Below are 24,678 nucleotides of genomic sequence, written 5' to 3' on the forward strand. Positions count from 1 at the left end.
GCTTGAGGGGGTGATGTGTGGAAGGAAGTTCTATTTTTATGGGTCTGATAAAAAGCCTTTTGCATGGATATTCACTTGAGTCATGCTAATCCACTAAGTATAAAGACATATTAACGAAGATATTTGGTGGAAATAAATGCTTGACAAGCCTGACAGCCCCAAATAAAACACAATTGATTACTGTTGTCACCGTCTAATGTCTGTGCAGAAGTATAGTGATGCAAGTTCGGTAACACAGTTCTCAGTATTGAATTCACGTCAGATGTCAGAGTGTTGTCCGTGAGACTTTATACACAGCAGAAATGTACGCACTACTTTCTGAGACCGTGCATGTAATGTCCGGATTCTGAATGAGTGAATGTGTGTGTCCCAAAGCTCAATCAATACTAAATCCAAAGACATTTCGTTTATCATATCTTATAACAAGCTAAGGCTGTAGTTACATGCTATTTTCAACAAAAGTTAATCTGTTTTATGAATGAACAGATAATGTAAATACAGTGGAAAACGTCGAGCTTAGTTATCTTTTTCTCCTGTACGCAAAGAAACCTTTTTTCCTTTTTTTCCCCCGCCTTTTACGAAAAGGACTAAAATAATTAAATTAATTGTGTTAACAGGTTTTAACTCATTTCCAGGTCATCAATTAATCAACTCCACTCACAAGAGAAAGCGAAATCCTCACAGATAAGAATCCGGAGCAGGGACTGTTTGCCGTTTTTGCTCAAACAAAATCAATTTTTAAAGTCTTTGCTGATTAACTCTGAATCATTTAATCAACAGGCTTGAAGTGAAAATTTCACATGATGAATTAAGTGAACTCCCACTGGGTTACACAGAATTTTTTAAGTGATTTAATTATCTGTATTAAATTAGATTACATTTCTCTTACGTGAAGTCTGGATATAAAAAAAAAAATTCCACTTTTCCCGCAGAGAAACTACCAGCATCAGCCTGCACTCCGACCTGAAAGATGTCTGGGATAAGAAGCTGAGACCTATTTTCATGTTTCTAATTTTGTGTGTGCAAAACAGGAAGGAGTGAGGCTGCAAACCAGCCTTTGATTTATATTCAAATGAGAAGTATACAGGGGAAATTGGATTTCTCTTTCATTTCAGAGAATGAATTTCCTGGCGGCAGATAGTACTGAATCATCTTGTGGCGTTAATATCCAGCTCTGAGCATCAGGAGCTGCTCTTCATTACAAAAGCGCAGAGAAACTTTTACACCTCCTCGCCACAGAATGCAGCAACAATTTCCATTTAAAGCTCCTCTGTTCAAACAATACCCCCAAGGCTATTTAAGACATTTTCACCCATTTTAATTTACACATGAAAGCCGATAATATATCAAAGAGGGTTCTACTTTAAATTCAGGAGAAAACTTGTCTCTGCTTTGTGTCCCATATGTTAACGAAGCGAGTTAATTCTGCACCTCAAAGCAAGCCAGAGGGAGGAGGATCCTTTTCTAGGTGTAATTGGGATCTGGATGTTTACACACTGATGAAAAATTCAACACACACACACACACACACACACAACAATTCTAATCAGCCTGCAATGGCTCAAGTGGGGAAAGAAAAATATCCAATTATTCCGAAGAGGAATACCACGAGATAAGTATTTTCTGGGCAAAAGCCTTTAATCCCCAACTCTGATGTGCTCTTTAAGTTTTGCACATATGTGATGTAAACCTGAATCATGCAGCAGGCATTTTCTTAATTTATTTTCCCTTTATTAAGTTTCGTAACCTCTATCATAATGCAATCTGTTCAGAAAAAAAGGCTGTCACATGTATATCCAACCGCATGCTTGGCTGAGTTGAGGGTTCCAGTAAATGACAGCAGGTGTGTGTTCAGGCGGCTTAATATCCATGAAGTGACAGGTGTGACTCCTCCAATACAGATTAGGTACAAAGTGGCCAACCTGCCACCCAAATGCACATCAGCGTGACGCTCCATTTCTTCCACATTAACTGAAACGGCTCCGTTTAAGGAACATGAAGAAACCAGACTAATGTTTGGCGCCACCTAGTGGATGAACACGCCCATGACGGTAACGTGCAGCAATAACGGCATTTTCCACTTTTTATTTTTTTTAAGTCTCTTCGTGCTTCAGTCACAAGTGGTTGAGTAGGTTAGAAAAGAGGAAGCATACCCTAAAAACATTTGACAAGGCTGTTTGAAATGTTTTTTGTTTTTTTTTTAAGTTTGGAGAGTTCTGCAAATGCGATATAAGTGAATGAAATGCTGTTTATGGCACCCACAAACTGTAAAACATAATAATAACAACAAGTTTGTGATGTGTCTGCCCAAAAATGTCTTCCATAACCCCCCAACGCGATATGGCAGGATGAGCAAAATCATGGATATGTGGAAAAGTAAAAGAGACACAAATAAATGGAAATCCAGAGTTTCCACGTGTGTGGGCAGAGATTTTATATTTCACACAAAACTGCGACCGTCCCCTTTCTGTGTGAAGAGTGAGGCTTCTGATACCGAAATAAGACAAAAGATGAACCAGGAAAAACGACAACATCTTGTAAAAGATCAAAAACAAGGCAATTCGTTAACTACCACTTCTTTTTTATTATTTTTTGGGTAGCTCTGTGGATGTGTAGATCTTATGTGACAAGCAAATAAAATGAATTAAACAATCCGATCTAAAATTGAGATTTGGACGGACACCTCTGACAGATCTAAAGTGATTTACCTCCACCTCTATGTTCGACTTCTGTACCTATCTCATAAAAACCGGAAGCTTCGCAGTCTGAGGCATCCAAATACAGTGAAATGAATCTTGTTCCCTGCACAAAAACTCAGGTTAACAAAGTTTCTCATTTTACTCAGTGCATCTGCATGCCTCCTGTCCATGATTTGTCCTGGTTCTCTCTGTGAGAAGCTTCATAATCCTATCCCAAAATGGCACATCCGTGCTGGAACTGAAAGCAGTCAATGTGCACAGAAGGAGTTCTCAAACTGGATTTATCAACAATAAGCAAAACAGTGAGGCAGCAAGACCAATTTCAGGACCACAGACGACAGGCGTTTGCAACGTGAGGTGCACCATCAAAAATGAGCCGATTCCAAAGTTCTGAAGCTCATGTTTACGTGAGGTGTCCACAAATCTCCAGAACAGCTGTTTTACACGTTTTCGGGCACACAGATATGCACCGAGAGCACATGTTTGTTGATTCTCTTCGTATGGATCAACAAAGCTGTCCTGGGCTCAAAGACCACCAGTTTGTCTCCCTGGAGTCACACTTTTCATGCACCTCCAGCACCAGCTGATCACTGCAGTAACAGAGCTGCTCCGGGGTCAGTAGCAGAGGGTTATGATTGATCTGTGCAGCCTGCGGGAATAAATGTCTGTTGAGTGCGGTATTATTGATTATTGCTATGTGTGCTCAGCAAACCTTCCAGCAATAAATAAAAGAGCTAAAAATCCCTGTTGATCTGAAGAGCTGACCGAAGCAGTCTCAAGCATCTGTATTCATGCACTTCATCTACAATTCATAAGCCACACTTCAACAGCTGAAGGCTTTCTTTAAGCATCACGAGTCCTAAGATTCCCCGCAGCCGGACAGACTTTCACCTGCTCCCGCACAGACGACACAACGAAGCAGCTGGGTTTGTTTTTCTGACAAGCTATTTGGCAGCAGGTTCCCCGTCAGGCCTCATGCTGAAAGGCTCCAGGCGCTCGCTCTCAGGCAGCATGTTGTTGAGGCGCTCCATCAGCGGCACCGTCTGGTCGATGCCCATCTGGATGCGTCTCAGGATCATGGACATCTCGTTGACCTTCTGGATCTGCTCGGCATACTTGGCGTAGCGTTTCTGGCGCTCCTGCATTATGCTGAACAAGGTTTCCACTGACAAATCCAACTGCAGAGAAACAGAACACACGGAGACTAAAGGTTCGACACTTGTCTGCCAACAACAGCCAGCTGCGAAACCACAAATACAGTACTCATGCTCGTGGTTTCTATCACTATTAAGCACGCGGATAAAATTCTTCACATCCTCCAGATGTTAGCATAAGACACAGTGTAAGCGAAACCCCTCAGGCTGTAGTTGAAATCTAACCTCCTTAATCCTTTTGACGAGGGCGTTCTGGTCGAAAGCCACGGCCTCAGCGCACTGGTGCAGGTGGTCCTGGTATCGGACGCAGAGCTGCAGAACCTGAGCTGCGTCCAGCCTCTCCAGACACACGCTGCTGGGTGACGTCTGGCCGCTCAGCACTCCTGTGGAGAGATGTCGGACATATTGGATCCAAGTAACACTTTACGAAAGCGTAGAACTTTGTAATTACGGCAATTCGCCATGCCAAGAATCTGACAGAGGCACCCATCCTGCTATTTTAGGAGAGCGCCAACACAGGGAATTTGGCTCATCATCCACTTTCCAACACAGTGCTAATGGGTTTCAGCAGCAATCAGCCACACTACACAGAATGTGAAAATAGAACATTGGAGAGTGGAAAATTGGATCAAACTTTCAACGTGAAAAAATAAAAAATTAAACGATGGAAGTAAGTCGAAAATATCTGAAGAGTGCACTGAAAACTTACAGAAGCTGACCACAGAAATCTAAACATTGTTACTTTATCTGGAGGCTGACCGCTATGGGTTCTTCCTCTGGCCGATGCCAATTTTTAATAATTTGTTTAGATATTGCAGCGATCCATTGCCAGAGCGTTTCACGTGATGCGATATTAAAATGAACAGATGGAGAGAAACAATGTGGTTTGCAGCAATGAAGTACAAATACATTTAAAAAAGTGAAGAAATGCCAGCCAGCCAGCTCATCCCAGTGTTAAAGTAATGCTGTTCTTTAGTCATTAATGGTACAGGTGCATTTTATGGTCAAAATGGCTATCCCGATGTCCTTTTCTCCTCCAGTGGAGCTCTCATGTAAAAAGCAGTAAAGATAATAACTTTTTTTTTCACTCTTATTACACAGCCTGCTGTGTGGATCTGTTATGCTGAGCGCCCACAGATTGCAAATTAGTTTAACGAGTAAAGCTCATTAAATGGGTGCACAATGCCAAATGCACTTGCTAATCTAATCAAATGAGACAAGTTAAATTCATGGCAGGAGTGACTTTCTCCAGCCCAGCCCTCTACAGCTGCTGTTGATCTGCAACAATGTCAATGTGACTAAATATTTCTTGCGACGGTTCACTCAAACTTGACAATCAAATCGGCCTGTTTTACAGTTTAAAGAGACATAAACAACATGGCATTGGTGAGGACGTCTGTGCAGGTTGATCTGTGACTTCAGCAGCATGGCAGTTTGATTGACACACGGGACAGTGTTACTATTGGCCCAAAATGCTCTGACATCAGCTGACCGGTTAATCTGATTACCAATAACTTCATCTGTAATAAATCTGAATATATATTAGTGTGTTGTAAAAAGCATTTTGTATTCTGCTCGAATCAGTAAAAGATCTCTGTGCTCTAAATCAGTCTTAAAACATTCCAGTATGTCCTGCACATATTACATACTGAGGCAGACATGCACACGTTGACACTGGAGTGTGAACTCAGTGTCAGAATGCAAGTACCCAGTTATTACTGTGTAAAAGAGCAGCAGGGAGACGGTAAGCCTACCTTTCAGAAGCGGCTGAAACGTGGGTATCTCTTGCAGCTTGATGACATCAGGATCGTTGTGGATGTTCCGCATTGACTGAGTCCCCTGGGCCACAACCACAATATCATCCATCTTTGCCTTCTGCCTCGCTGGGGATGGCACCGCTGCAATGACACAAACAAAAACACGTAGAGCTTAGCTCAGCTCATTCTGGCGTCAAATCACATGAAAAGTGACTGGCTGTCTTGCTGATAAAAAAAACAAGAAATTGATTGCAGGACCTTCACTTCTGACACGGTGGTGAGTTATTAGATGCCTATTTCATGCTGCATTCTGTAAATGTGACTAAGCAGACAACAGCTATTGAATAAAATGCAAGTTTAACTGGTTAATTAATATAAAGCCCAACCAAGGAGGGCAATCTTACCCGATGAGCTGTAGTCAGAGTGTTTGTGCTCCGCATCTCCGCTCTGCTCGGCTCCCATGGTGCTAACGCTGGGCTAGCAAGCTAGCTGTCAACTTTAAGTAAACTTTTCCACTGTACAGCTCAAGGAACTGGTCTCCGGATGGTAACTAGTTTCTAAAGACTTCATACAATCTTTCAAAGCTGAACAACAGACTGGCTACGAAACAAAAATGACAGGGACTTGAAAGCCGTCTGCTTCCGAGCGACGATGCTACACCAGTTAAGCTTTGGTGTGAATTGCCCTTCTGACGCGGACCTCTGAAGCTAATTAAGTCTTGAATAAAAAATCCAGGCGGTGAGATATATTACTTAAAACAGAAGCAATGTTGCATTGCACAAAAAAAAATCAATCGAGTTCTGTTCCCGAAGTAGCTTCCGTAAATAATGGTCCTTGTCTGTATTAGACGGTAGCATTACTGCCCCCTGCTGCTCCGGAAGTGTCATTGCATACAAAGCAAAACTGCAATACTGAGATCCACCGAGGCATTTCTGGTATTACTCCTCATTTTCCTTTTTACTGTATTTTCTTATGAATGACTGCTATCAATGACCATATAAATAGATATAAAATGTAATAACACATTAGCTTACTCAGTCTATAAATGGGGCTAATTTTGAAGGACTTAGCACCTTTAAATAGATACATTTTAAACTGAGACCACCACTGGGCAAACCAAAAAAAAAAAGCACACAGTATCTTCAGCTAAGTGTTTTTAATAAACATAACTCATTTTGAAAAGTAAAACGTGTATACAAAACACTTCAAATAAGAACAAGGTATCATTATACTAACATCCAGCAACTTTTAAGACCTCCCCTTGAGAACAAACATTCAAAAACATGAGTAAAGCTCTCTTGAAATGCTGTAATATGTGTCTGTGGTTTTTAAACTGCACATGGTTTATTTATTTAATCGCTCAGTCCCGTTATTGGCTAAACTTGCCAGAATTTAGTCGTGGGAAATTCCAACTGCACAACCAGCTCTTAAATTGGCTTGCAAATCCAAAAAATTGTCCAGTAAATACCATGAGCTTTAAACTACTAACCCAGAAAAACAATTAAGTGAATTGGAAAAACTAGAACAGAAGTTTTAAACACAACTACAAAGCCTACACAACGATGAAGAGATAAAAACACTAAGAAAAATGGCCAATAACTGGAACAAATGACGGCTTCATGCAGGTGACTCCTATCCTTGGTCTGCTCTGGTCACCTTGTCGGTCTGTTTCTCGTTGTCGTCTTCAACCAGAGGGTACGGACGCAGGTCTAAGGTCAGAATGCGGCTGAACATGCATCCATCAAACTGTGAAGAAGAGAAAAGCACAGTGACGACATTGGCATAAAGCAAAGAAATAAACGTTCAGCTTGTAAAAAAGAGTTCCTTACATCTGAAAAGACTCCCAGCAGAGCGTCGGCCTTGGAGAAAAACTCCTCCTTCAGGGAGATGACAATGATCTGCATGTTCTGCCTGGACTCTTCTCTGATGAAGCTGGTAACCTAACAAAGTATTCACAGATCAAATCCTTAACACATCACCTACCCTGACACACAAGTAAAACCTTTTCAATTATGCATGGAGAACTTCATCAGTATTTCTCTCCACGTGGACAGTTTAAGCCCAGTATTTGCTCCCTTTTAACCCAGTTTAAAAACTCAACCCCTGAGGAGCACGACCAGTGATGTAACTGTTGGCTTTTACTGTGATCGATCCCTCAAAAAAAAAAGTGGGCTGCTGCAGGTGAAAATGATACAATCTTACCTTGCCAATGTTGGTATTGTCCAGAGCTGCATCCACCTCATCCAAGATGAAGAAAGGAGCGGGTCGGAAGCTTTGGGGAGAGGGGACAAAACAGCTCAGACTCTGTTACCCAGCAATTTGTCAGGGCTGCAACTATGGTAACAGTCTCAACTCGAGTTAAGTAACAGGATAAGGGATTAAAACAAATTTTCACTCAGTGGAGGTGCATTAACAGCATTTTCATTCAGGACTAATTTAAGCAGTTTGAAAACCCAAGAAAGAAAAAAGGAGCTGCAGGGTTTCAGGTGAGCTGTCGAGTGTCTCTTTAGAGGTTCTCAAGAAAACTGATGATTGAGCAAAATTTGAAAAGGTCTTTTAAATGAAACATTTCAAAGATATTTCATGATGTGTGTCTGATGCATGTGTTCGTCAGCTACAAGCTGAGCAGAACTTGCTAAACCTTTCCTCACTTTCCTCAACCACCCTTACGTGTAACGACATCTTGGACAAACTGTGGCTAAATTCAATAGAACAGAACAGCCAGAACAGCCGTGCAAGCATGTAAACGCTTCTGCCGCCTCAAGTCTCTCCAAGTCTGTCCAACAAAGCTGCAACTCTGTTAACTAGTACTGCCCCCAATGCTAAATGTTTCTGGTTGCAATTTAAAACAAGAAGTCGACTAATAGGTGACTCCAATCCCAGCTAACCCAGGTAAAGAGGCAGGGTACACCCTGAACAGGTTTTTTAAACCTTTACAAGCTGAAATAGTGAAATCTGCTATTACAGAGTCTCATGAAGCTCCTGGATTCAGCCTTATACCTGTCTCAGGTAACATCTACTCCTTCTCTTTTAATAAACAGATGAGACCAAAGCACGATCACAGTCTCATAGATGCCCTTGTCATCATTTGAGTGAGCCTTATATTGCCATTCAGCCAAAAATAACAGGATATGAATTTTGCTTTGCGTCCCGCAAACAACTAACATGTTATTAAATGATTAATTGTATGTTTATTCCACTCATAATCTGATGCTCTTATAAGCAAACAATAGATCTAATGTGACGTACTCTACTTTAGCGTCTTGTTGTAAGTGCAGCGTTACCTGTGTATGGCGAATAGTAAGGCCAGAGCAGCGATGGCTTTTTCTCCACCCGACAGATTGTCCATGGACATGAAGCGCTTTCCTGGTGCCACGCAGTTGTAGTTGATGCCACCCAAGTACGGTTCGTCTGCATTCTCAGCACTCAGAATGGCCTGGAGTACAAAGAGGAGTTCAGAAATATTACATTCATTCATGTCTTCTGAAATGCTATATAAATGTAATGAAAATGTTAAATAGCATAGTCATTTTTTACTACTTGTCACATACCATATTAAACTATCCATTATTCTTATATCCTCTGGCTATAGCAACAGTTATATTGGGCGCTGCCTCCAAAGGCCGTTATTAAACTCTCTCATATTTCAACTAATGTTGAATAAATCTCAAGTTACAAATCTTTTTACAAATGCTGCACTGAAGAGGGAAAGAAAAAAAAGACTTCAGTGTCCACGAATACATAGAAAACCGAGAATAATGTGTGTTTTAATATCGCCAAATCTTTAGTCCCACCTGAGCGCTGCTGTTCCTGCATATTCTTTTATAGAGTTGATCGATTACAACAGACACGTGCTCGAAACACCGGCTGAAGAGGTGGAAGCGCTGGGCTTTGGCTTTTTCAAACTCCTGACTGCACTTCCTGGCTGCTTTCGTGCTGGCATCAAAGGCTGAGTGAGGCAGAGGGAGCTCAACTGTCAGTCACAGTGCTGCACTTTTCCTACTGAAACTTTTAAAAAAACATGCTGAAATCCAAATAGGAATAAAGACTAATAATCTCAACGTGAAGAGCTGACTACTACAACAAGTAGCCCAAAGGTCACAAATACTGATTGGTAGAAAATATATGCAAATCATGTGAGCACAATATTATATAAATATATATATGAACCAGGAATGAAAATAAAAACAAAACAAAACAAAAAAAGCTCACTGCAGAGAGAGGACCAATGGCTAAAGCTAAACGCCTGATTTAAAGGAATTCTTGAATGGAGGTAAGACATTCCTATTAGGGCTGTAAAGTCCTAGTCGACTTATTGGTCGATTCGTTCTGGGTCGACTAAAATTCTGATTGGTCGATTTTATTTGGCGTGTTAAATTCATACAGTCTATGGTTAATTTCATCAGGAGGAAAGTACCAAGTGCTAATGGGGGTGTTTTCAGAGAACACCCCCCTTGTTTTCACTATTTTGGATTAGCCCAACCCACTAGAGACAGGTAGACTGAAGAACGTCCATGTTATTCAGTGTCCGGTGGTTTGCTGAATATTTATTTTTATTTTGAGCGTTTCATTTACAGTGAGTCCTCCTCTGCCATCCATGTCAAAGACATCAGCAGTGTGGCAGAAGTTTACCAAAATATATGGCAGGAAAAAACTCGATTGCATAATTTACTAACAGTTTGCATATCACAGCTCGACTACAAACATGGCGTATCATCTAAAAACGGTGATATTTCAATATTCTTGGCTATTAATATCATATTAAACATATTTCAATATTTTAGTCTAATAATCCTTTATTCGTTTTATAACTGCAGGCGCATCCGCCCGCAACAACGGCAGCATCCCTCAGATAAACCCAGACCATGCTGGATGTTAAGCCTCTATCATCCAAACGTAATGCAGTAATGCACAGCTTTATTTAGTTTGCACTTGTCTTGATCCGAGATGTTTAATAAAGATAATTTTCCCTGAATTGCCTTTTGTGTTTAATTGCCTTCTCGTGCTGATATCAGTATATTTTCGGTAATCATGGGCTGTTATATATATATATTACAGGGTTTCAGTCGACCAATAATTTCTTTGGTTGATTAATTTCTATTGTAAGGTAAAAATTCACAGAAAGTTCTTTAAATGCATCGCTTTCTCTAAAATTTCTCATTGAGAAAATCCATGAAATCTATAGCAGGAGAAGCTGATCTGACAGGGAGTTTCCTATGATAACGGCAGTTAAAATCACAACCTGTGGAGCAGAGAGACAGCTCTGACAGGATCTGTCCTGACAGCTGAATAGAATCTGTCTGCTGAATGCAGTTTAGTCACCCAAATGTGACAGAAACCTCCTGTCCTCATAAATAATCAAGCAGCGGAGATGAAAGTACATATAGTTCACCAAACAAGAATTTAATTTTGAAATGACAAAGCAGAGATCAAACAAGTTACCTTCCATCACACCCTGTAACTTGTCCTTCACGTCCCTCATTTTCTCCAGAGCCTTTAGGTTGGGTGCGGTGGTGCGATGGAGCACTCCTTCTAAAGAGGAGACTGACTCCCTCAGCTTCTCCAGGTGGGCCTCTATCTCCTCATTCTGCAGATTCTGTCAACACACATTTATATAGCCTGAGTATAAGGAGCAGAGAGACGGAAGAATAGAAATGAAGACGCAACTTGATTTGATGTGTCACCTTGAACTCTGATTCCAGCTCAGAATAGTCGATGACCAGCTGAGCTTCTCTCTCATAGATGTTCATGGTGGCTGAAGTGCTTTCTGAATCGGTGTCCAGCTGCACAGAGCAGACTGATCAATCATCAGGAAAGACTGACCTCTCAATTCATTGCTTTTTACTTTTACGCAATCCTTTCAGCTCTAATTCATCTCTAGAACTCGTCCAGATTGTACGGCAGAGGTGGTGAAATGGTTATTCATTCAGCTATGATTCCACATGTTCACGTGTCCTACCTGCACCTCACTGATTTCGTTCAAGCTCCCTGACATCAGAATGATGGGCAGGTCCTGGATTTTACAGGCCAGAAGCAAGTTGTGTCTCGCCTGGCGTTTCTGCTCCAAGGCAGTTTCTGCAGACATCACCTCCCGCTGAAGCTTCATCAGCTCTCTAAGAGATAAAGACAAATAAAAAAGCCCGTTAAAATCTGGATGTGGTGTACTGAAACGACTGCATCTGAAGAGAAACAGCACTTTAGTAAGTTGTGATTACAGGATCCTCTTTAACCCTCTTTTTACCTCCTTCCATCACACTGATGCTGCAGTTTCTGTCCACAAAGTGTGAACAAAACAAAGTGTGTAACATCCCACATTCAATGGCTTTGTTAACACTCTTCTCTTTCCTCCAGAAGCTCTCACACAAAAATATACAAGAAATCTCTGTTATGTTCTGCATTGTAACCTGATTACTATTGTGATTGTAAAGATTCAACAACAGCACAAGCCCAGTGCCGGTGTTACAACTGCTATAATTTAAAAGGAAGTTTTACTTGTCAATGTCTTGAAGAATTTTAGTTTTCTGGTCCAGCTCAGTTTTGACAGCAGCCACCTGACTTTTTTTAGACAACAGCTGGTTCTTCAGCTCCAGCAGCTTATTCTCACCCTTCTGCACTGCCTCCAACAGCTTATTCTCGTCCTGCAGGGGAAACACAGGGTTGGATGAGTTTGCAGTGGCCAAACAGACCAAAAAGGCCACATGTTTGTCTTTGATATCCCAGTGGAAAATCCCGTTTCATGAAAACCGATGTTGTTGTTCTAATATTACATCCATCGCAAAATTACACGAAAGCAGCTTGACGACGGTAAACATTCATATAAAAATTTACAGTTAAAGCCTGAGATGATTACCTCCTTCCTCTCAACTATGGTTCCCTCCTCCTTTCTAATAGCATCCTCCATTTTGCGAAGCTTCTTCCTCTCCTTTTCCAGCTGGTTTTCTACATATTCAAGCTGTGCACTCAGGCGAGTACACTGACTTTCAAACTCCAGCCTCAATGGAGAGATATATCAGTGTTAGAGCAGCAAAACAAACTGAATACATAGTGTAAATGTAACTGCGAAATCTAATGGAAAATGACAGGTGAGGATGTATGCGGTCTAAGATTTTCGAGCATTTTTTACATTGTTGTGTGTGACAGTTGTACCGTTTCTTGTCGAGCTCTGTCTGTTGTTTCAAATGTTCCTGCTCATATTCTCTGATGGTGTCCACACCGATCTCAGCGCAGAAGTCAGAAAACACCAAGTCTTCCATCTAAACACACACAGCATCTGCACTGTTATCTACCTTGAGTGTAACCAGCCACGAGACAAACACCAAAACTGCAGCTGACAGTCATACATTTGTCTTTACCTTCTTTAATAAACACACTATTTCAAAACAGACTTGTTTTTCCTATGTTGGTTGCGTTACTATTCTCATTATCTGACAGCAGCATGGAGGTAACATTAGTTTCACTGGGCTCAATATTTGATATGGTTCAAAACAAGCTACACTTTACGATGTGTCACATTTAACAGAAATTACATCAACTGTGCGAAGAAGCTAAGCCAGCTGTCACTTTCCTGAGTAAATGCATGGCCTGATACACATCATAGAGACTGTTACTGAGTGTTTTTACAACAGAAAATCTGTGTGTAGACAAGTTCTTAGATGCATATATTTATGTTTTAAGAGGTAAGCCTTCCGACATGGAACCAGAGTCTTGCATTTTGAGACTTGAAGTGAGCCCTGCAGAGACTTTGCTCCTTTACAGACTGGATCCACAATCTTCTTCTGCTCTTCTGCAAAGGGCTACGATCCTCTTAGGATTTTGAACAATCTCCATCCAACTTTTTAGGTGACTGGACATCTGTTACCAGCAGTTCTGCTGTAGCACACACTCCTCTGTCATGACAAATAACAGAAACCCATCTAGCAGGTGGCAGATGAAGTATGACAATTTAATGTTTTTGTTGTGTTGGAGAAAGTATGTAGCATAAAACTGATGCCATGATGTTGGATGATTTTCACCCATGCGATGCACATGTTCCAGTAACGGGTGGGCCGAAGAACAAATTCCCAGCAGCATTTTGCTTTTTTTTTTTTTTTTTTTAAATCAATCTCATTAAAGATGCCCTAATTTTTCACTAATTTTAGAGCCTTTTTATAGGGTCCCCCCATAGTACCTCTTTTTTGAGGCATTGTATAGCTGGAAACAGAAGAAGAGTACTTCAATTTGCCATGTATTGTTGTGTTTACACATAAGTATTTTTTGGGAGGGTATATTATATCGAGTTTAATACACCCAATGTCGGTAATGGTGTTACAAAGTGTTCAAGGGTAATAAGCAGTGTATCTTCTTCCTTCGGGTGCTCACTTCAGGGGTTGCCACAGCGAATCATCCTCTTCTGTCACACCAATCCTGTGCATGTCCTCTTTCACTGCATCCATGAATCTTCCTCATGCCTGGCAGCTCCATCTTCAATATCTCTTGTCCAATGTATCCACCATCCCTCCATTGCAGATGTTAAAACCATCTCAACCCTGCCTCTCTAACTTTGTCTCCTGATTACTCAACCTGAACTGTCCCTCCGATGTACTCATTTCTAATCCTGTTCATCCTGAACACTCCCAATGAAAATGCAGTACCACAGCTCCTCTCATGGCACCCTGTCATATGCTTTCTCTCGGTCCACAAAGACACAGTGCAAAGCTCAAAGCTACTGCCAGCACAAATCTAACATTGTTTTTATTGTTGTCAGAGCTCCAGGCGAAGACCACTTAGTTGGTCTCACCAGTGTGACTTTAAAATATAGTATGTGTCAGGTGTTTTCCTTTTTCGCCACCATATATTTTGTGAAACACTCGTGAAATGAAACATCTCCTAATTTTTCATTTTTCTTGGTCAGGTCAGCATGCTGAAACATGCTGTGATAGCTCAACAGTACCTGGTCAATCTGGTGTCTAATCTTCTTCATCTCTTCATTCTTTGCCTCCAGGCTCTCCTGCTGCATCTGAATCTGATAGTCCAGGTTTGCTAATTCGCTCTCCATACGAGAGATCTCCTGAAATCAGTCAGCAAAGATGGTAGAAACAAAGTGAATACCGAGTAACAGTCACCTGCAGATTAATCTCTGCACCTGTATCGTTTAATGTAATGTTTAATGAAATGGTTTATCAGCATCTTTATCTATTGTGCCTTGGAGTTTGAACGAATGTGACACATGGAAGACTTTAGCAGAATTAACTGTACACATACAGCAGGGCACTGTCAAAGGTCTAAATCGTGATGTCATATTAAGGTCAGAGTTCTGTGGCCCTACCGCTTGGCATCTGGGGATGGTTTTCTTCTGAAGGTTTTCCAGATCGGTTTTGGAATATTTGAGGCGGGTCTGAGCACCCTGAGCCTCAGCAACTGTCTGTTTTAGGTCTGACTCCTTCCTCTTGAGCTTCATCAAATCCTGTCATAGAGCCAAAACAAAATGATTCAGCAATAAATATGCAGTATATCTGCCAGAATAAAACCATTATAAAATAACTAATAAACCGTGAAATCGTAACTAAAGTTTCTGTCATTTTTTTTAGATCTTGACTGTTGGCTCACGCGCAACTCAGCCGTCAGCCGATCCTTGCGTTCCTTCAGCTGCAACATGTCCTTCTCATCCCAGCAGCGAGCTTTGGTCCGCAAATAATTGGAACCTCCGGAGATCACACCTGATGTTTTAAACAGTGTCCCATCAAGGGTTACTGTCTAGAGGAAAAACAATTCCTTAATACTTCCGTTTTCATTTGAATCCATACAAACAAAGAAAAATGAGATTTCTTGTGGTTTTTTTTTTTTTTTTTTAAATTGAGCAATTTTTGGTTTAACCCAAATTTACCCTCAAGCGTTCCTCTCTGTCAAAGGCCACACTTCTGCCTTCTTTGATGGTTTCACACACTAAGGCATTGCCACAGACAAACTGCACCACTTTTCTCAGCTGTGCGGCACCTGTGGGCGCATTAACCTGTACAACATCGACCACCATTTTGGCACCAGGAATCTCTCTCAGTCGCTCATTCAGAGGATGAACCTGTGCAGAGACGGTTATCAGTCATACACATACATGCAAAAAGGTCAGTTTGTCCAGGAAATGGTTTCAACTTACAACCAAGTAATCAATGGGCAGGAATGTCTCTGGTTCGGCTCGCTCCTCCTTCATAAAGCTGATGCAGTCACGGGCTACTTTCTCAGATGTCACCACAATGGCATTCATGTTGCTGCCAAACAACTTGGTAACAGCCAGCTGGTACTTCTTATGGATAGGGCTGCACAGGTCAGACAGTCGGCCATACTGGGAAAGGAAATACACAGATCAGATGAAAGGTTTAATGAACTTCCAACAGCAGTCAGAAATGGATACATGACACCAATAAATAATTGGCTAGCTCATAAAAATCATCTTTGAAATATCACTACTTGTGCAGCCAGGGAGATCTCATAAGTGTCACAGTTTATGTTTTAATATTCTTATTTTCAGGTCATTTGTTATGCTTTCAGGTCATGTTTTTTCCCCTGTCACCTTAGGTTCACTCATGTCACCTGTTTTCTGTTTTACAGCTGCACATCATCACCAATCACCTCCCCACAGCATTTAGTTTCCAGGTTCAGTCACAGTCTTTGCAGAATCCTCACTAACCTTTCATGATCACGCCACGAAATGTTAAGTCTGGTTTTTTGCCTCATAGTCATAGTATTTATGATAACCGGCTCAGTCGCGCTTTTTGTTTGTGCCTTTTGCCTTTGGGAATAAATCTTTTTGATTTGAGAAGTCTGCATTTGAGTCCTACCTTTCACCGTCTTGACAATAAGTAGCACAAAAGCATTAAAGATGTGTATTACCAGCATATTAGTCCAAACCAATGACCTGACACTGGGACATTTTTTATTGATCGGTGATCGGTAAAAAAGCTCTTATTCTCTAAGGAAAAAATTGTGTGTGAATTACAGCCATCTTTCATCAAACAAAATTAGCAGGAGTTGAAGGATATTAGTCATTCTCATTAGGGCTGTATGATACACGGCATTCAGCCAACGATTCGATACGATTGGATACCATTTAATACACACCATTTTCTGAAAGATTTTGAAGGGACATTGTGATTTGACATGAATCGTCGCTGATTGGACTGGTGGTCTGTCCTTTGAACCGGAAGGACAACACCGCCAAACAAACAAACATGTCACAAACGTGTCTTCAGCGTACGCAGACTCATGTTTATGTTGTGAATATTACATCATCAACCTGCTTGTTTTACTTGCTAAATACCATATACACAAATCCAAATTCTCTAATCACAAACCATCTCTTTTCATTTTTGAGAAGGAGCTCAAACAGTACATTACAACAATCCTACATTCTATAAACAGAAAAGCCTTCAAAAACACTGAGCTATGCACTTTATGTAGCATTTTTATGAACAAATTTATCACTGTTTTATATCATGCGACTCCCCTGGCATTGTTTTGTATTATGTTAATGTTCTGTGTTTTCACTAATTGAAATGTCTGACTTTTCAATAAAGTCAAATAAAATAAAAAATAAGATACTCACGGCTGAAAAATCGATACTTTATCTGGAAATAAAATATCGATATACATCGCGGTATCGATAAAATCACTTAGGTCTACTCATCATTGTCTCTGTCTTACCACAGCCTCCGGATAGAGTCTGCGGAGCTTCTCGAGCAGCTCTCTGCGCCGCAGCTGGCGTTTGCTCTCGTGGCTGTCCAGACGAGCGTTCCCCAGCTCCTCCATAACCTGGCCCAGCTCCTGGTTCACCTCCTTGCTGCGCTGAGAGACGCGCTGAAGCTCTGCACTGAGGCTCTCCTCCCGCTTACGGTAGTCCTCAAGGCATGATCTGATCATTTATTCAAATTAGCAGTTAGCTTTTAGTGGCAAATGTAACTGTATAACAGTTGGGTCTAATGTGGAAAACGCGGTTGAAGCATCAACTTGTGCACACAGCCTGCGTAATATAATGTAGTCATTTGCACTAATCTGTGAGGGTCCGCCAGGTCTTTGCAGCCGACCCTACACAGCCCAAAAATGTTCAACCTATGACTAAGACTGTGGGAACGCAATAAGGACGGACAAGCACAAGAACAATAAGGAGCATCTTTTAAAGAGAATCTCTGCAGAACTGTTGCCATCCACACTTCCAAAAAACCTTACTGAAAGAGTCACTTACTTGCAGGTCTTAGTGTACTCCTCCAGTTTCTCTGCTCTGCTTGTCAAATCTTCCAGGTGACTTTGACAGTTTCTGATGCAAATCTTTAATGTGAAATGCAGGTAATAAGATGCATGTATTAAATCTCTACCTGAGCAGCTCAAAGGACTCGAAGTGTTAGCTACTCTAAAATGTGACAGTACCTCCATTTCCTTCTTTCTGCTCTGGTCAGAAGCCATCTTTTCACAGTCTGCCCTCACCTCCCAGTGTAGCTTCTCTGCCTGCTGGCTGAGAACTGCCCCCTGCTTCCGGGCCAACTCCTTCAGCTCCTTGTATTGCTCTAACTGTAACACAAACAGATCCTGATGTTATAAATCTATTCCTGCTTTCAAGGTATCTGCAGGACAGACAATCGGGGTGGAAAAAAAAACATTTATGCAAACATGAGTTGATTTTCAACCTTGGCTTATATTGTATGGAACCTCACCTGAACCTTGTCCAACTCGATGTCTCTCCCCCCTGCAGTCCCCTCTGCCTGAACCTGCTTCTCATAATTTTTCCAGGTCCTCTCAAGTTCAGCCTTTTCCTGCCGACCTTCTGCCAGCTCCTGCTCTTTATTAGCCAACAGCTTCCGACTCTTTCTTACAGCATGATGGATCTCCTCAGCCTTCTTCGTGTAATGAGTGGTGTTCACTTTGGCTTTGATGTACTGAGACTGAGACTGGGAAAGGATGTGTTCCTGACCACTGCGCAGCAGAGTGAAAGTAGACCAGAACATTCTGGTTAAACGCAGATATTCTGACACAGTTTATTATAAATGTGAGATTAAAAACAAGACGCTTCAAGTAACAGTGTCAAAGCCCCTAAAGGTTCAAGCAACAAAAAAAGGCGAACACACCGGATCTCCTTCTCGATGTGCTGCTGTTCTCTACTGAGGCGGCCATGTTCTTTCTTTTGGGCTTTGACCGTCTGCTCCCAGTTAACCAGTTTATTGTTTGTAGCTGCAGCAACATGTTGCCTCCTACTCAGCGTGTCACCAATAGCACCGATGCCTCTCTCGTTATGGTAAAGCTCGGCAAGACTTAGCTGCAGACGGTGTTGATGAAGGTCGTCAATCAATGCCTGGTATCTCTGGGCCTGGAAGTAGGGTTGGTGGGAAAACAAATTACAGCATCTAAACAACAGCGTGATTAATGCAGCCCATGAAACCATTTGTGTGATCACACACACGTCCAAAAGTTTGTGTGTGTATTATTCTATTGTTGTTATTACCGATGGAGAAACTACAGTTTGTGCTATTCAAAGGAACAATGTGTGTGTGGGGAGGGAGCTGCCTAAGACCAGTGCTCGGGGAAACTCAAACACTAGGAGAGTGGAAGATGAGTATTAAAAAAGAAATGAAGTGAGGACTAGTTGTCCACACACACTTAAAATGAAGGCAAAGAATATGAAGGAAACAAATAAGTGAACATCTACAATCAAATATCTCAAACTGGTAACATTTTATGTTACTTATATATATATATATATATATATATATATATAATTTTATAATGTGAGTGATAACATTTCAACATGAATTCAGGAGAGATTAAGATCTTCATAAACAACTTAACTTACTTTATAAGCCTTCTATTTCAGCATGCTTTATCTAAATTAAGAGTGCCTCCGCAAACTTAAAAAAAAGCATAAAAACTGGGTCATACACACACAAGTTAATATATAGCTCTGATAAAAGAAGATTTCTCCACAATAGCCTCATTTGCTGTTATTTGTAATTCTTTTTACTCTCCAGGTGGAACATTTAAACTCGTCATTCAGGTAGCAGCAATACTGGGAGTGGTGACATGAGACAAAAACAGGGATTCAGTTCAAAGCCAGTGGACCCCAGGAGCGGGGCTGACATAGACAAATAAAGGCTAGCCCCTAACACAGACCAGGCAGGGAGGAAACGTTATACTACTACAACAGTTTATACTGTTTTTTATTATTCTGTTTTTAAACACGCTGATTTATTCATGTGAAAACACTTAGGATTAGTCTGGTAAGCTGTTACATATGTGACGGAAGCTCATTTTACACGATATAAACCCTGCTAAAAGCAGGAAAGTTTTTATTCAGCTCAATTCAGAGAGAAATTTCAGTTACATTGCAGGAAGTGTTAAGTGCCGAGTCAAAACTTGTCAAAGTTCCAAGTTTGTTAGGCTGTCGGCGAGTGCAGTTTTCCTCCACAATCCATCACAAAATTTCCAACTTCTTCAGTGAACCACACCCCTCAGGGTTGGCCGCTGTGGTGAGAGTGGGTCGTCTAATAACCTGTAGGTTGGCAGTTCAATCCCCACTCTCACTGCTCAAAAAAGATTAGTGAACTGGCATCTGTCTCTATGAGTGTGTGTCAACAGATGCCAACCTGGATGGGTTAAACGTGGAGGACAAATTTTGTGTGTATGCATGACAAATAAATCTGATCTTAATCTTAATCGTGATAATGGAGGAATAGATGGATTTATAGTTAACCAACACATGATCACACAGGTATATGGAATTGAGGTACAAGTGTTTATGTGCACCGTTCCAGTTTTAGTTTTGAAGAATTAAAATAATTCAGAGTGAAAAAAGAATGAGTCATACTAATAACACTGAGAATTAGAATTAAAGGTCTCTTATATAAGCCTGGTACCCTAAGCAGTTTAGGTAAATAACGTGCCTTGGTCCCTTTTGGAGGAAATATGGTAGAATTAAAAGCCACTTGCTCTCAGTCACACACTTGTTTACAGTAGGTTATGTTTATGTTTATGTATTTAGCAGACACTTTTATCCAAACTTACAAATGAAGATATAACAAGCTATATAAAAAGCTAACAATAAACTACATAGAAGGAACCCACTAGTCCGACTCTGTCAGAGGTGACAGAGTAGAGATAGGGTGCAGGCATAGAAGGAAGTGCAGAAAGATAAAGTGCAAAGATAGAGGGGGTAGGTAAGTACAAGGTAAGTGCTAAGGTTATCAATGTAGCAAACGGGTGAAACAGTTTCAAGTATCACCTGACTTCAGTGATGCTGATATTCGTTAATCAGCAGCAGGGCAGACACAAAGATGTGAATCCTTGCACATTATCTTACCTCCATCTTTTCCTGGGACACCTGTTTCCTCTCCACAGTGGCTGATTTTTTCTTGTTGAAGTGAAACTGTGTGTCCTCTTTCGCTTTGAGCAGGGCCTCTTTCTTCTTGTGGTATTCCGCAGCATACTCCTTGGACTGACTAATGCACTCCAGCATCTTGGTTCGCTCCTTTGGGTCCTTCAAAGCAATGGATTCCACTGCCCCCTGGAGAAATCCACACAGAATAACAAGTCTGTGAGGGATTTAGTCCAACGAGCTTTCACCAGCTGAGCCTATTTCTAAAACACCACCATCACATAATGTCATTTATTTAAGTTGTGATCTGCTGCTATTCGTGTTATTTTTAATATCTATATTTATTTCAACCTGCTATAGTACTGTTTCATTCATCTTTTTCAACTATGATAATTCATTTCTTGTAAACATGGCACCTGTTATTAAGGATATTTAAATCTTTATAATGCGTTTCATGTTAAAACAGAGTGGTACAGTGATTAGCAATGTTGCTCCCAAGCCCAGTTTGAAGCTCAGCTCAGTTTACATGTTTCCTGGTTTATTCCCATCTTTATTTGGTGACTGTAAACGAGACAGAGTTATGCGAGACAGAACACTGTCGTATCTGCCCCATCTGAGCTGACTCTCTACGTCACTTCCATTTTTTTTAAATCAATGAAAGATGTTGAGAGTTAATTCATTATGATCATTGCAAATACATTGCTTGGAAAGTGCCAAGTCGCAAAAATCTAACAAAAGAAAACAGAAATTCTGTTTCTTTATGATAAAAAAGGTGCGTCAACATGCATGATTATCACTCCATTATTAAATCACAGCCCACTCAATCATAATCAAATTGTGAGGTCCCTCGAGATTTCGACCTTCAGTGTTAGTCCTCTGAAAGATGGACCACATATCTAAGGCGCACCCTTTCTCCCTTTGACCCACTAACCTGAATTGGACTGAGCTGGTGCAGTGGATGGATGGATTTAAGTGTAATAGTATTTTACCTGGAACACCAAACAGTTCTGAGCTTTGGTCACAATGCCAATCTTCTGAAGCTCCTCGATGTATGTAGCAAACGTAACATGAACACCATTTATGCGATATTCAGAGGAATCGCCTGGGGATAAAAAAAAATAGTTCAGGATATTCAGCAGATACTAAAATACACAATCCTACCCCCCACCAGTCTCCCTGGTATACAACACAGAGCTATCTGCTGCTGTACCAATCAGAGTTCTTTCTTTCATGATATGTGACACAACTGAAATCATCATCCATAAAGACTTATTCATTCACTCAGTTACAGCTTTTTTGCGGTATGTACATAGAGTGACGACATGTGTATTTTTTCATATGCAGTTTTGTTACATAATGACAAATTGAAACATGAATCTTCAGACATATTTGAGAAAAAAAGAAAAAAAAGATCATTCAAAACTGGGTAGCAGACTTCATTGCAGTAACTGTTACACTCTCAGAACTGCACAAGAAACACGAGCTGTTTACAGCTCAGAGGACAGTTTCATTTCCATGTAAAATAAACCTAATTAAACCCTCTTTAGAGCCACACTGTTAATAACTTGCTCAATTGTGGAAGTAAAGTTTAGAACGTGTTTATGACCATTTTCCTGTCTCGATTTAACTGCAGTAATTATTTGGTGGTGACCATGTTCTTGGTCAGGTGATACTAAGTTTGTTCATTTCACATTATAGACATGCTGAATACATCATGCAGTTGACTTCTTTGACTAGAAAATGTATTTTCCTTGCAAACACTGCAGATTTAATAAAATCAAATAAAATATAGTGGCATGAAGGGTTAGGGTCCATCCAAAGTAAAACTAAATTAATCTCGGCATGTTACACTGACCAGTGATTGTCCGGCAGAAGACCTTCTCTTGGTCCTCGTCGCTGCTGTAGCGCATGGCCACGCGGGCGGTGTTGGACACCGGTTGACCGATGTGGGCTCCGTGTATCAGGTCTCTCAGGTGCTTTACTCGGAGGGAGGCGGCCCGCTCTCCCATGGCAAAGCTCATGGCGTCCATCACATTGGACTTACCTAGGGTTATTTACGTCTTCGGCTTCTGAATAACTCTTCAACTTAGTGTTGTTGCCTTCAATACCCTAAGCAACAATCACAAGCTACCAAGCTAAATTTAGCTATGCAAATTAAGCTAACTGATAATAAACTCTTACTCCAGTTTTATAGAAAGAATAATGATATTTCAGCTTATTTGAACCCTGGCATTTACATGAGTTTAATCCATATTTTTCTACAGAGGAAAATATTCAGACCTGACAACAATAAAACTATTGCCTCAAGTAAGGTAGTCATTTCGGATTAATTCAACCAAGCTAGCAATTTTGGCAATTAACGTTAGCTAATTAGAAAATTAGCTAAGTTAAGTATTTAAAGTTCACTTACCAGAGCCATTTGTGCCAATTATACAGTTAAACCGCATGAATGGACCAATAACTTGCTTCCCTCGCCATGACTTGAAGTTTTCAATGTCAATTTGTTTAAGATAACCCATTTTAACCTCACTGCGGGAGGCGCTTGGAGCAAATACTCTGCAACTGTAAGTGTCCAGGCGGAAATTCTGGACTAGACCGGCATAGTGGCAGAGGCGGGAAAATAATGTACAATGGGTGTGTCACACTAAACGTAATAACTGAATTAAAACGTTCTCTGTTCACGTATCAAAAAAAGATTGTAAAGTTGGGCTTATCAGTGGGAAAACATCAGATTCTTTTGGCAAGCTCTTTGGTGGTGATTAAAATATTCTAAGCTTATTGAAAATCTTTTCACCACAGAAATTGTTACTTAATTCTGTGCTATTACGAGTTCTTTAGCTATACTATCACTGAATATTGTTTTTTAAAAAAACTATTTTTGCATGTTTTTCCAAAATGTCAGAACTGCTCTTCTACACAGAGAAAGACACAGCTTAAGAAATATATCTGAATAAATAGACAATATTTATACTATTATTGAGACATAGTTTTAGTAGCCTTGCCATTGAAAGTATCTGTGACCCAAAAACCCAAGCATCGTTTACTTATTCATAACCTTAGAATGCATTTTCACCAGATGGTAAGATTTGAATGTCCTCACATTCAATTTTCTTTGCACCTGAGGATTTACCATCAAAATTTCTGGAATTAAATTACAGTAACTGGGCATACAGTAGTAATCATCTGATTACTCAGTTATTACTCAGTCTCAGCTGCATCTGAAAACATGTTCAGTGTTCCTCTCAGAACTAGACTGCAAGAAGACTATAAATTACATTTAAGCTGAATATAAAGTATTTTATTGACATTTTTTGTTTCAAATTAACAAAACAATTTTCTCACTGTGTTGTACTGCCGTCAACTACTTCAGCAAGCCCACTAAAAATTTGGATAAAAGTGTACTTTGATTTCACCTTTGCTTTTAATCAACTTCTGCTTGTATTGTTTTATAAGAAGCTCCGCCATCACAGCACAGGGGACTGTACTATCTCTGCTTCTCTTCACGCTGTACACCTCAGTTATCCAATACACCTTAGAGTATTGTCATCTTCCAAAATACTCAATCACCTCATTTGAATGTAAACAAGACAAAGGAGCTTATTATAGATTTGAAGAGAGCTAGGAATAAGCCAAACACTATTTCCGTCGTGGTAGAAAGGGTGGAGGTGGTTGAGGACTACGGATACCTGGCTGTTCACCTGGAGAACCGTCTGACCTTGAATGCTATACAGAGAAGGGAC

General features: G+C 40.6%; 2 protein-coding genes across 2 annotated transcripts; both read right to left on the reverse strand.

The window, feature by feature from the left end:
• Positions 1 to 2,560: 2,560 nt before the first annotated feature.
• borcs5 (BLOC-1 related complex subunit 5) lies at positions 2,561 to 6,449 on the reverse strand. Its single transcript, XM_072386405.1, has 4 exons — positions 6,015 to 6,449; positions 5,608 to 5,751; positions 4,079 to 4,236; positions 2,561 to 3,877 (listed from the first exon to the last, which is right to left on the reverse strand). Exons 1-4 carry the CDS (start codon positions 6,070 to 6,072, stop codon positions 3,644 to 3,646), a joined length of 594 nt encoding a protein of 197 aa, XP_072242506.1. The 5' UTR covers positions 6,073 to 6,449; the 3' UTR covers positions 2,561 to 3,643.
• A 704-nt stretch (positions 6,450 to 7,153) lies between these two features.
• smc1b (structural maintenance of chromosomes 1B) lies at positions 7,154 to 23,457 on the reverse strand. Its single transcript, XM_072385171.1, has 26 exons — positions 23,349 to 23,457; positions 22,794 to 22,982; positions 21,928 to 22,040; positions 20,924 to 21,127; positions 18,699 to 18,937; positions 18,288 to 18,546; positions 18,004 to 18,144; positions 17,822 to 17,904; positions 17,284 to 17,491; positions 15,740 to 15,925; positions 15,473 to 15,664; positions 15,196 to 15,342; positions 14,915 to 15,052; positions 14,540 to 14,656; positions 12,757 to 12,863; positions 12,461 to 12,602; positions 12,103 to 12,248; positions 11,570 to 11,723; positions 11,295 to 11,393; positions 11,053 to 11,206; positions 9,405 to 9,559; positions 8,895 to 9,046; positions 7,813 to 7,882; positions 7,440 to 7,550; positions 7,267 to 7,356; positions 7,154 to 7,162 (listed from the first exon to the last, which is right to left on the reverse strand). The coding sequence occupies exons 1-26, from the start codon at positions 23,455 to 23,457 to the stop codon at positions 7,154 to 7,156; spliced, it is 3,714 nt and encodes a 1,237-aa protein (XP_072241272.1).
• Between the last annotated feature and the right edge of the window lie 1,221 nt (positions 23,458 to 24,678).

The sequence above is a fragment of the Leuresthes tenuis genome, unplaced genomic scaffold, assembly GCF_036924035.1.
Source record: "Leuresthes tenuis unplaced genomic scaffold, fLeuTen1.0.hap1 SCAF_5, whole genome shotgun sequence".
In the NCBI taxonomy this organism is placed as follows: domain Eukaryota; kingdom Metazoa; phylum Chordata; class Actinopteri; order Atheriniformes; family Atherinopsidae; genus Leuresthes; species Leuresthes tenuis.